The sequence below is a fragment of the Sapajus apella genome, unplaced genomic scaffold (genome assembly GCF_009761245.1).
Source record: "Sapajus apella isolate SASKATOON/1434 unplaced genomic scaffold, GSC_monkey_1.0 scaffold56, whole genome shotgun sequence".
Classification (NCBI taxonomy): Eukaryota; Metazoa; Chordata; class Mammalia; order Primates; family Cebidae; genus Sapajus; species Sapajus apella.
The window spans coordinates 124,034-136,562 of record NW_022436996.1 but is presented as its reverse complement, the minus strand read 5'-3'; the positions used below and the strand labels follow the sequence as shown (position 1 = coordinate 136,562).

General features: G+C 47.7%; 1 protein-coding gene across 2 annotated transcripts in view; it reads right to left on the bottom strand.

The window, feature by feature from the left end:
- VIPR2 (vasoactive intestinal peptide receptor 2) overlaps window positions 1-9,574 on the bottom strand; it is a 100,106-nt gene extending 90,532 nt beyond the window's left edge. The window contains exons 1-2 of one of the 2 annotated variants that reach the window (XM_032244855.1): window positions 9,505-9,574; window positions 6,447-6,546 (exon numbers count right to left, since the gene is read on the bottom strand). In XM_032244855.1, coding sequence (XP_032100746.1) covers window positions 6,447-6,546; window positions 9,505-9,567 — 163 coding nt within the window. In that variant the 5' untranslated portion in view covers window positions 9,568-9,574. Of the gene's footprint in view, window positions 1-6,446; window positions 6,547-8,720; window positions 8,962-9,504 lie in introns of those variants that run through there. The other variant, XM_032244856.1, reaches the window with a different exon arrangement.
- Between the last annotated feature and the right edge of the window lie 2,955 nt (window positions 9,575-12,529).

Here is a 12,529-nt window from a genome sequence, read left to right as displayed (position 1 = left end):
ATGATATATTTCAACTATAAACAAACAAAAAAAAAAAAAAAAAAAAAAAAAAAGGCAAATGGCCTCAGGTGTCTCTGAATGACTACCCTCAGGGATCACTCGCAAATGAATTATTTACTGGCCTCCCATAAACAAAGACAATCCAACTTTAGGTCTGCAACCTAAGTCTAGCTCCTAAGACCAATTCTGTTCCATTCCACACTGATTATGTTACAAGCTTGTCTCCCCAGGTGCAGAATGACAAGATGAGATCAGTCATTTCCTCTACCTACCCAAGGATACCTGCACAACTGATTCTTCCTTTACCCCTTTTTCCCTTCAAAAGTTCATCTGGTCTGATGTAAAACGCAGATTCACTGGGTACTAATTAAAGTCTCAGCATGTAGGCATTTGCCTTACTCCCTCCTTATCCCTCTCCTGACAGGACTTCACTGCTTTAAGGAAAAGTAAAAACACAAACCCTACTGAAGACCTCTTCAGAAAAAATAGCCACAGGTGTGTCTGTGACTCACGTTTTTTCCAGATGTGCTGTAAAGCTGGCTTAATAAACCTCTTCGTTGAAATCCATGCCTCAGTCACTCATTTTGGTTTTGCTGGAAGTGGCTTAAGTTTTCAAAGTAAGTTAAAATTGGAGACAACAGTTGAAAAATCCCTGAGCAGTCACAACCAGTCAGGTCTCAAATAACCTCAACATTGGTTGATTTGCAGATATAAGCGACACTTAACTTGAGCCATTTCTTGTAAATTCCCATGTTAAAGAAGAATAGGGCGTAAGCTCAACAATCAGAAGTAGCCAACAAACTTTTAATAGCCATATCAACATGGGACTTTCCAATGGGACACGACAAATAAGGCATCTGTGCAAGTGTAACCGAGCCAGCACTCTTTGCTTTACTTCTGTGTTGTCTATAAAAGCCCAAGGCATTCCCTCAGGGGAGCTCCTGAACCACCTCTGGTTTGGAGCTGCCCAATTCAGGAAGAGTTGCTTGCTCAAATGAACTCTTTAAACATGTTGCTGTGCCTCAGTTTACCTTTTTGACAGTCCACTGTCAGAAGTTAGATCTGAAGGAGACCCTTGATGACACCCAGGAGCAGCGAGTAACCAGGCGTGGGCAGCCTCCGGGCCACTGTGCTCACTGCTCTCTAGCTGCATTTGGTGGTCACAGGGTAAGTCCCTCTAGGAGGTCGAGCTCCACAACGTGCATCCTGAGCTCTCCGACTCCATGGGAGCAACTTTTATTCCAGAGGTCAGCCTGGGTCTGACAGGGACTGCACTGGAACCTGCACTGGGATCCACAGTCAAACTGGCTGTTCTGCAGGAACTGGCCTGGGTCCAGCTGGAGGCCTCAGGCAAGAAAAATGTGAGAAAAACAAGGAATTGTGGGCTCATCAGAATCCATGGAGTCTGGGACACCCCATCTGGAACTCCAGGTAATTTTATGTTCAGAAACTACAGACCCAGAGCCTGTGCCTTTCTAGAGAAATGGGTGCAGCTCAGGAGGATGGCTGTGAGTTACAGGGGCCACAGTGGGAAGTTTATTCCAGATGAAATCATTCACCTATGGGCACATTGAAGAAAAGGAATCCTGACTGCCTACAAAACCAGGCAATACATTTTTTGATTAGTATACAGATTGATTTTAGACAGAATGACTCCAAAATTATAGCCTCTCTAAAGGAATCTCTACAGCGCTTGAACAAAATATTATTTTGAGTCTACTAATATTTGATTTCTTACCTTTTTCATATGAAGATCCTAAAAACCAACGTCCTTACAAATTAAATCCTCAACTGAGCCTGGGGCCTCTGCAACAACTAACTCAGATTTTGACCTTGCTCACAACCCTGAGCTGTTACAAAAGCAGCCACCTGAGGCTGAAGGGGAGAAGGACTCCTCAACAGACAGGTGTCTCCCGGCCACTCCATAAACACAGCCTGCAGTACCAGTAAGACTGACCCCGACAACATGCACCTCTGTGCACAACTCCTTTCTGGAGAAAACTTACTGTCCTTTGTCCGTGTCTTAGAGTTGTTGAAAGCTTTAAAATGCAGCATCAGGGAAATGAGTCATCAGAAGGGAGAAGAAATGGGAACATTGTAAAAAAAAATAAACCTGGCAAATGGAAAATCTTAAAAGTCCTTTTCATATGTATTAACAAAAGGCTTTGGCCATCCAAACAGGTAACTTTATCTGCCAAGAATACAATTTGGACCAACCAGTGAGTTTTATATTATTGTACCTGGCACAGGGCTACAATTGGAGAACAGAAGCCAGCAATCTCTGCATCTGTCTGTTTGGTTATTACATCTATATATATGCATGTTATTTACATGTTATAGCATTCTACCTCTGGATGCTATTATTAGAAATAATGTTAAAAGAACTCTGCTTTACTGGCCTAGAGAAAATTAGGTGCTTGTATAAATTCAATATTTTGTCAGAAAATAAGGAACCCAATGGTTTTAAGTTCATATGACTTGAGTAATATTTAATAAATAAGAATATTGATGATTTAGTAGAAATGAACATTCTACCTAGCTCAGCTAGTCAAATAAGCTCATTATTCTTGCTAAAAAATTTGTCAACAAGAAAAATAACCTGAGATGACAGGTAGTTTGATATTATGTGTCTGTTTAAAAACAGTTTCCGAAATATTTTTGAAAACTTGAAACTCTGAAATTATACTGTTATTAAATGATATTTACTGCATATCTAGATCATGTCCAAATAAAATAAACTACTAAAACACTAATTCCTAAAAAGAAATTTAAGCTTAATTATTTTTGGTGTATTATAGAGGAACTGGAGCTACCTGGGTCTGCCCGTAAGCATGTCCTGTGCTGCGGAGGCACATGCCATTTAACAACTATGACATCATGTACTTCCTAATTTACAGTGGATATTAATGTCACTAAGGATTAAGAATTTGAATTAACATGTGCAATTAAAACTACTAGAAACAAAGATGAAAGCAAACAACTGTATATGAAAAATGTACAGAGAAAGTAGGATGTGTATTTAGTAAGGAAAAGTATGTGAGGTCTGTGTTTTAAGAAAAAAGAGAGTAATGTTATCTTAAAACAAGATGACTGATTGTTCTAGCATAAAAATGAAGAAAATGAGTAAGGTAAAAACTGAGTGGGTATACACAGCTGTAGGAGGTCTGACAAAAGAAATTTTATGTGTGGCTAAACTACTAAGATTAGAATTTTGTTTATAAGTTTTTTTTTAAAGCTTAGTAAAGTACTGACACAAAGTTTGTTTTGTCTCTCTTAATAGGACAATATTTTCTTAAGTATTGGTCTTAATTACAAAAGTTTTTTTTTTTTTTTTTATTTTAAGAAATTGGCCTAGAAAACAATGATTTTGTATTTTGTTAGGATAACTTGAGTCTGATTAGTTAAGAAAAGCGAGTCTTTAATATTTAAAAAGGGCTGACCGCAGTGACTTGCGCCTATAATCTCAGCACTTTGGGAGGCTGAGGCCAGCAGATCACTTGAGGAGTTCGAGACCAGCCTGGCCAACATGGTGAAACCCCATCTGCACCAAAAATACAAAAAATTAGTTGGGCATGGCAGCACATGCCAGTAATCCCAGCTACTTGGGAGGCTGAGGCAGGAGAATCGCTTGGACCCAGGAGGCGAAGGTTGCAGTGAGATGAGATTGCACCCCTGTACTCCAGTTTGGGTGACAGACTGAGACTCCATCTTAAAAAATAAATTAAATAAAATAATAAAATAAAAATAATATGTAAAAAAGAAGGTTCTTTTTTACAATCCGGTATCTGTTCCATAAAAACCTGCTGAAAAAATGTTAATAAATGAGAGAAGGCTGGGCAGTTGCTCAGGCCTGTAATTCCAGCACTTTGGGAGGTCAGGGTGGTGGATCACCTGAGGTCAGGAGTTCGAAACCAGCCTGGCCAACATGGCAAAACCCTGTGTCTACTAAAAATAAAAAAAATTATCCAGGCGTGGTGGCAGGCACCTGTAATCCCAGCTACTCGTGAGGCTGAGGCAGGAGAATTACTTGAACCCAGGAGGCGGAGGTTGCGGTGAGCCACGATCACACCATTGCACTCCAGTCTGGGCAACAAGTGAAACTCCATCTCAGAAAATAAAATAAAATAAATGAAAAGATCAACCAATGCATCAGCAAATGTCAGCAAGATGGTTTCATTTCCATTCATCTCATGACATGAGGCAACCCTCAAACATACAGGCCCTGGCCATGAAGCCTTTGGAGCATCACTGGAACTGGGTATTGACCCAGAAAACACTACAAATCCTTGCCATCAAAGAGGTTCAAGTCCAAGTTCCCTTTAGGAAGAGCTGCAATCTGCTCAAGTGTCTAAGTTTGCCTCTGTTGCTTATAAGAACATACCTGAAACTGGGTAAGTTGTAAAGAAAAGGCATTTATTTCTCACAGTTATGAGGCTGGAGAAGTCCAGGGTTGAGAGGCCACAATGGTGAGGGCTTTCTTGCTGGTGGGGACTCTTCAGGGTCCCCAGGTGGTGCAGGGCATCAGGTAGTGAGGGGCCTGAGTGTGTTGGCCCCGATCTCTCTACCTCTTTTTATAAAGCCGCCAGCTCTTCCATGAAAATTCATTAACCCACTAATCTATTGATGGATTAACCCTTATGAGGGTGGAGCCTTCATGACCCAATCAAATCTTCAAGGCCCGTCTCTTGGGCCTGCATCTGAACCCACTCAAGCTGGTGTGGGGCTGAATGACTCCCTGGGACCTCTGGCCCCTGGCGTCCGATGTGGCTCACACACAGATCACCCACTGAGGAGAAGCCCCTGTGAATAGGTTAAATGTGCTGACCTGGCTTTGGGTGAGGGTGCCCCAGGAGGCCTCTCCAACCTGGGGATAAGCTACAGTCCAGCTACTATGCAGAGAGCTATCAGACGGCTCCGGGCTCCCTCAAAATATATTTTTAAATATATTGTTTATAAGCTTTTAAGAAAGTAGAATGTTTTATATAAATCTGCATTTATGAAAACATGAAGCTGGGCAGTTTGGGACCTGGAGGTGAGGAGGGCTGTCCAGGCCCCCAAGCCCCCAGGGAACCAGGTAATCCTAAAAGCCCATCTCTCCTTAGGACTACTTTTCATAACTCAGATTTTTCACTGGGAAGAACGACCCTCCGTGGCCATGCAGCTGCTTCTGCTGTGGCGCCCTGGCTGCCTCATCCCTCCACATCTCCTTGGCCGCATCAGCGTTTCACAGGAGAGGCTCTCCGCGTGGTTTCAGCCAAGTTACTTTATTTGCCTTTCTCTGGACAGAGTTCAACCAGACAATGTGGAAGATGTGGCCAGAACTATGCATGCACCACAGAATCACAGATCTTCAAAGCCAGAAGCAGCCCTAGAGGCAGAGCTACGTATTTCAGACTGGGAAATGGTGGCTCAGAGGGAAATGGGAAACGGGGGACACCTGTTTAGTGACAATCTACAGCCCCACATCCCGCGTGGAGACCGCTGGCCGCCTGTGGCTCCTGAACCTTGAAATGGGGTCCACGTTGTGTTGTGCTGTAAGCACAAAAAGCACACTGGACTTCTAAGACTTAGCATAAAATAAGAATGTAAAATTGATAATTTTAGGTTGATTATATGTCAAAATGTTAAAGATTCAGATTTATTCAGGTAAACAAAGGTTACTATTAAAATTAATCTCTTGTGCTTCTTTTTACTTATTGTAATGTGGCTTGCATTCTATTTCTGCTGGGCAGGGCTATTCTTGAATAAAGTCCACCATCTGAGGCCCTCTTCAGGACACCAGACTGTTTCAACACAGATTTAATTTCTTTCTCGAAGAGGAGAAAATCATGACAAAGAGCAGAGAAAGCTGACAGACAAAGGCTTTGCTACTATTTATAGGCCGGGTGCTATCCCAGGGCACAGAGTCTATAAACAGGTTGTTAGCAGGCCGGGTCTGGGGCATGATGGCGCAGCATGCCTCTGTCAAACCGGAGAAGACAGTGTTCACCACAGGCCCATCTTCAGCACAACAAAAGACTCATTTTTCTGTTTGCTTTCTGCCAAGTATCCACAATCCTTGACCAGATCAAAATCATCTGTGCTATAACTAAGAATTTAAAAGCAGGAGTTCAGATAAATGCTTATACCCTGGAAAACTGGAGCTGCTTTTGTAAAGCATAACAAAGCCCATGAAGAAATTGTTTTAGTAACTGTTGCTATCATCTCAAACCACGGAAACTGTTACTGTTACGGATTCAGGTTTTCTAAGGTGTGTGTGAAGACCCTACCTATCCAACACTCCACGAGCTTTAGCTCCAGTAGTTCAGTAACAAGCAATGGGAAGTGACCTTTCTTTCTTTCTTTCTTTTTTAAGATGCAGGTGGTGACCCTGAACCACAGCTGAGTGTGCATATTCCTGGGTTAGAATGTCACTGGAGTTCTTTCTCACAAGCTCTATGCCTTACCTTTGGATTTTTCTGTTTGAGACCGCAGAAGCTCTGCACATTTTGTTTCTTCCTCCTGTATTTCCAGATGAAATCGGCATTCTGGGTGAATGCTGTTCACCTGTTCAAGGTTAAAAGAAATATTAATAACTAAAAATTCCACAATAAGAGGAAAAGCAAGCAAAACTTCTACAAAAACACCCAAATACCTCACAGTTTTTTTTTTTAAACCTCACAGTTTTAAATCGCTTCCAAACTAAAATTCATTTAAAACCAATCGCCTTCATTTTTCTGGCTTTTCTGAAACTTCACTATTTACTTTGTAAAGGTATTTTACAACAAGTACAAAATCTAATAGATTTTTTTTTTTCTGAGCAGGAAAATAAACTTGCTAACATAATACCTTGCATGTTGCTCAGTACTAATTTGGAGGCAATAGAGCCCTTTACTCCACTAATCCCTGGACACCCAGGTCCTCCGTTTCACAGCCTTTGGTTTGGTTTAAGTGGATGGATGCCTGTGGACTGTGCAGCTTTCTCCAGACAGCCTCCACCAGGGAAAGAGCTGGATAGAAGGGCTTTATTTTTAAAGGCTTTGGTACACTTTAAAAGCTTAACCCTATAACTACAGATAAAACTGCAGTCATTTTGACTAGAATTTGCTGTGGAAGAGATATTCAAGATCAGCAAGATAAGGGGGGAGGGAGAGGTGGGGAGTCACACCATTGTGGCCTCAGGAAGAAGAGGGGGCGATTTCCAGGCAGGCTCCATCAGCTGAGCGAAAAATGCTACAAAGATGGTAATTAACCTGCCTGTGAAAGCCAGAAGACAGAACTACATAACGGTTCCTCTCAGAAGGCACAGTTTCTACCAAGATCAACACGCTTGCATTTCACGCCCACCCCGACTCAGCACCGGGCCTGCCAAGCAGCCTTGGGGACTTAAGAAGGGCTCTATCCACCCATCCTTCTGGTCTTGATCTTCCCCCTCCCCCGCACCGACCAAAATTCCACTCGTACTAAAGCAGTAACTAAAGAGGGTATACTCTTGGGTGTATTATGGCCACGGATGTCCAGTTACCTTACTACTGAAATGGTCAGTAAGAGTTCCAACCACAAACACAATTTCCTAAAGAAGTAAGGGGAAAACAACGTTGGACCTTTTGCCGCCTTTGGTCCCATTTAAAAGAGCAAGCCTAGCTTGCTTCTAGCTCATGACTGAAGCAGCACCAGGCCAGACTCTGGGCTCCAGGTCCTCTGTTTTCATGCAGGGAAAGTCAGTGGCTGAAATTTCAGAATTAAGGAAATTATATGGATGTAAAAAGAAAAAACTCTGTAAAGGTATAAATGACATTACAATACCTGACGCTCCTGGAAAATGCAGAGCAATCACTCTTCTTAGGACATTTTAGCAATGAAAGCGGCATTCACCATGATAAGGACTCGCTCCGTAAAGCGCCCACCCTGGAGTGGGAAAGCCTAGCTGCGCCTCTGCACAAGGCCAGGTAGTGCAGCTCGTGCCCCGCTGAGCACCGGGCGTCCCCGGAAACAACCCCGTCCTGTTGGCGGCGGCAGGGCCCCCCAGCCGCAGAGGGGCCGCGTGTCCATCCAGACCCACCTTGGCCGCGACGCCAGGAAAACCGCGCGCACTGCAAAGCCGCTGCGGTCTCCGAGAGGAACGCAAGAAACAAGGCTCGGATTTTCTTTCTTTTTTGTAAAGGTTCACAGAGTGAGTAATTCAGAACGCCGGGTGTGAAGGCACTCATTCAACAAACTTATGCGCAGTTATTTCCTCCCGTGCTCTTGGGAAAAAAAGCAACTATTTCCAAAAGGAAACTTTCCCTAGCCAACGCCAGGTCCCCCAGACACTAAAACACAGATCAGTAAGTACAGGGAGGGGGCCGAGGATCTGCCGCCAACGCCAACCCCGATCCCCGCGAAACGCGCAGGTGACCGAAGCTCCCAGCTCCCGGGACGGCCCTGAACGAGCTCATCGTGGACGCGTCCAGGAAGAAACGATCCCGTGTCCAGCAAACCCCGAAATGCAGGGCGCAGGGGGAGGCGAAGGCAGCTTCCCAACCCGGGTCCCACAGCCTGGCAGGGCCGGAGCTCAGCGGACCCCAAGCGACCCCACTCCCTCTCCCGGACCCCGGACCCCGCACCCCGGGCAGGCAGGCAGCGTCCCCACGCCCGCGCCAGGACCTGGGAGGAAGGCGAAGCCCAGCGGGAGGAGCGCCCTTCTCAGAAGGGGAGCCCGGACTTGGGGTGCAGGGCGCGGGGATCGCAGGCGCACTCACGGGGGCGAGCAGCCAGCAGGTCAGCAGCGCGGGCGGCAGCAGCGCCCGCATCCCGAGCTCAGCTTGCCGGGGTCACCCAGCGCCGGCAGCCTCCGTCCCGAGTCCCCGCGGCTCCGCCGCCTCCAGGATGGGCTGGCCCCGAGTTCGCGGAGACCGCGGCCCCCCGCACCCCAGGCTCCAGCCGCCGAAGCCCGCGCGCGCCCCGCAGCTGCAGCCGGGACTCCCGAGCGCGTGGGCCGCCCCTCACCCGGCGCTGGAGCGCGCGCCACGCCCGCCGGTCCCCGCCCCGCCCCGCGCCCTGTCCCCGCCCCGCGCTCCCCTCCACGCTCCCGCCTCCCCCCTCCCCCAAGACCTCCGCCCAGCGCCCAGTCCCCTCCCGGCGCTCCCCTCGGGGCGGCGCCTCCCCGGTTCTGCGGGCGGAGGGGCGGGGAAGGGGATGCTCGGTGCGCGCCCGGCCCGGAGTGGAAAGAACCGGGAAGAGCGGCCGCGCGGGGCGGGGAGGGAGGACCCGGCCAGGTGTGCGCGCTCGGAAGGAGCGAGGCCTTTGCCGCTCGTTGCCTGCACCTGCCTCGCTAAATAACTGCAGGAGCCCGAGAAAGCGACCAGAAACCCGTCCACAGTGGGTGCACTGTCTTTGTAGCCGGTGGGACAGGGTTGAGACGTCTGAAAACTGAGAAAATTAGAGTGCGGTTCGGTGGGGACCCGGGAACAGCCTCGGCGGAGGACGTAAGGTTGGATAGAAAGCTGTAGATAAACGCAGACGGAGGGGCAGGGGGGTCCCGACCTCAGCTCGGCTGCTGGTTTGCGCCCCGCGTTTGCAGCGCGGGGAGTCGTCCTCTCTCCGCATACGCAGCGGCGGGTGGGGAGCGCGGGGCGGGACCTACGCGGGGCCACTGGGGCCGCCTCCCGAGGAGCCCGCAGGGCCAGCCCAGGAGAGCAGCTGTTCCCCAGCAAGGGGAAGGCACTGGAAATGAGAGACGAAAGCTAATTTTGTGTTGTTTTTTCATTTGGAAATAATTTCAGACGTACACAAAAATGAGAAGAATAAGAACGGTACAAAAAACTCTTTTTACCCTTTATCTGGATTCAGTCATTAACATTGACCTTGTTGTGCTTATTTGCTTCTCTCTGATCCGCCGTATTCACAGATACCGATTTTTCTATCACCTGATGTTTATCATCCACATCAGCTGTCATCTGCCTATCATCTGTCCATCACGCACCTATCATGTACCTACTTAAAATCTATTATCTACGTATCACCTATCACCTACCTGTCACCTATTACCTATCGTCTATACATCTATTATGTACCTATCATCTATTATTCGCCTATCATTTGTCATCTACTTATCATCTAGCTGTAACCTTTCATCTACCTGTTTATCATCTATCATCTGTCATTTATCTAGGATCTATCCGTCATGTACCAATCACCTACAATCTACCTATCATCTGTCTAACGTCTGTTACTACCACCTACCTATTTATTATCTGTCCTCTACCTGTCATTATCTATGATCTATCCACGTATCATGTACCTTTGCATCATCTATCATCTTCCTATCTATGGTCTGTGATCTATCATCTATTATCTGTCATCTATCATCTGCCTATCTGTCATTTATCTGGGATCTGTCATGTCTGTGATCTATCTGCCTGTCATCTGTCCTCTACCTGTTATCTCTCCAGCTTCATCCATGTGTATCTAATGGGAAACTGATGGAGAGGGAGACCTGGGCCTTAGGTGGCTGCTTGGCTTGTGAAGAAAGCCTGTGACGCTGGGTTCCTTCAATGAACAAATCTTCCCCTCCTGGTTCCACCCTGGGAAAGCCATAAACTTGGAGCTACTTGTGCATTGGAGGGGAGTGTGAGTGTGTGAGGGGAGTGAGAGTGTGTGAGGGGAGTGTGAGTATGTGGCCGAGTGTGGGGTGCGGAGCCTTTCCCACAGATGGGACATCTTGGGGAGAAGAGCTGAGAGCAGTGATTGTGCCAGGAGTTTAGGGGGGTTGCAGGGGGGAGACAGGGCCAATCCTGGAGGCTCTGATGCAGTGGAAGGCACACACAGTGGGAGTAAAGTTCACCCTGCAAAACGGAATGCGCCACAAGAGTCTCCTCCTGTTCCGACTGCTCGTAACCTGCTCAGAATTCCCACAGACGCTGGGATGGCTCATACTTGTGTGTGTCAAAGATCACTCCAACTCTGTTGGGTGAATGCTGTCTCCTTCAGGATGGTGTACACTTCCTCCTCCCAGAGCCCTTGTGTCCTCAGGGCAGAGAAGGCTCACTTTCCTGGCCTCTGCTGGTGCCTGACTCCTGGCGCTGTGGTCTTTGGTCTGGGCCTCAGGCGTGGTCCACCCCTGACTGAGCTCATGCACCCAGCAGAAGCCTGGGTTCTGCCTCCTGCTCCCACCAAGGTCTCTTCTCCCCATAACCAGGTCTCTTTTTGCCATGACTTCTTTCCCTTACACCTCCACCTGCCTCTGTCCTGGGGCATTCTGGAGGGGCTGGGCCCCCTGAGGTGCTTTTCAGTTTCTCTTCCTGCCCCCTGGACAGTCCCTCCAAGGTCACCCACTTCCCTGCTGCTTCCCACACTGGCAGCTGCCCTGGCTTTTCCAGGCTGAGCTCTGATGGGAGAATCAAATCTCTGGCAGAAACTGGTGGAAACTGAGCAGCTATTTGTGTGTTTTCCTCATGAAGCAGAAGCCTGGAACCCAATGACACATCAGGGGGAAGGCTTGGGGCTTCATGATTAGAACAGAGTGAAAGCTGTACCCGTTTAATCACTTTTAAAAAGGCGCTAGTACTGCATGTTTTTCCAAAAGAGGAACGACGCTTCCCAGAAACACGATTCGCTGAGATCCTTCTGGTGTCTCTGCCACATCCAGATGTGTACTCTGGGTTCTAGAGACCACATCTGCCTGGGTAGAGGAGATGGGCACTCCAGAGGATGACGCTGACCTCAGGTGTGCCCCAGCCAGGCCGTTTTTAGCTTGTACTGTGAAGAAACTCATCATTTGCCTGTGTGCCTCTTTTTGTATCTTTTAAAACCTATATATTAGACTTAAAAACATTGCTTTCTTCACCCTCTTAACAAAAAGCCTAGGATGTTGGAAAACATCATCGGCTTTAATCTCTTTTTTCACTCCAAGCTGTGGAATTTTGGGGAGGAATCTCAGGGGTCTGGGAGGGGCTGGAAGAACACCTTGGACGGCTTGTCCAAGAGCTGGCCACACAGCAGCACATGCACAACCCTGGCCGGGCCCCCTCTCCCACTCTAGGATGGTGGGACTCACAGAGGCAGGCTGCCAGCCTCTGCCTTCTGATTGTGACCAGTTCTTCCAGGAGGCGTGTCTTTCTCCTCTCCTGGAGCCCTGACTGTTGCCATCTTCCAATTTCTCAGACCAGCCAGACTCAGAGTTCTCTAAACTCCCCTTTACAAGGAGGCGTTGCCATTTTCTTGGAGAACCATTCAGGTCTTAAAATAATTAATATAATATGATACACTATTTAGAGAAATTATTTGATGTCTGCCCCTCCACTGACTGCTCAGCATTGGGGATTTGCACATAGTTTCCTGTTTGTGGACGAGCAAGTGGGCAGATGTGTGAGTGACTCCTGGTTACACTCACTCCAGTGTGGGAGGCTTCAGCCAGCGGCTGCCAAGACAGCAGGCCGCTCCTGAGCACTCCCCCTCGAGCCCAGCCCAGAGCTCACGCTTTGCTCCACAGGCTGGGAGCAGGTCAGCAGGGCTGCCCTCCAGACCCCATCCCTCTGCCAGGGCCTCCTCGTTTTCTGGGTTGTGCTCT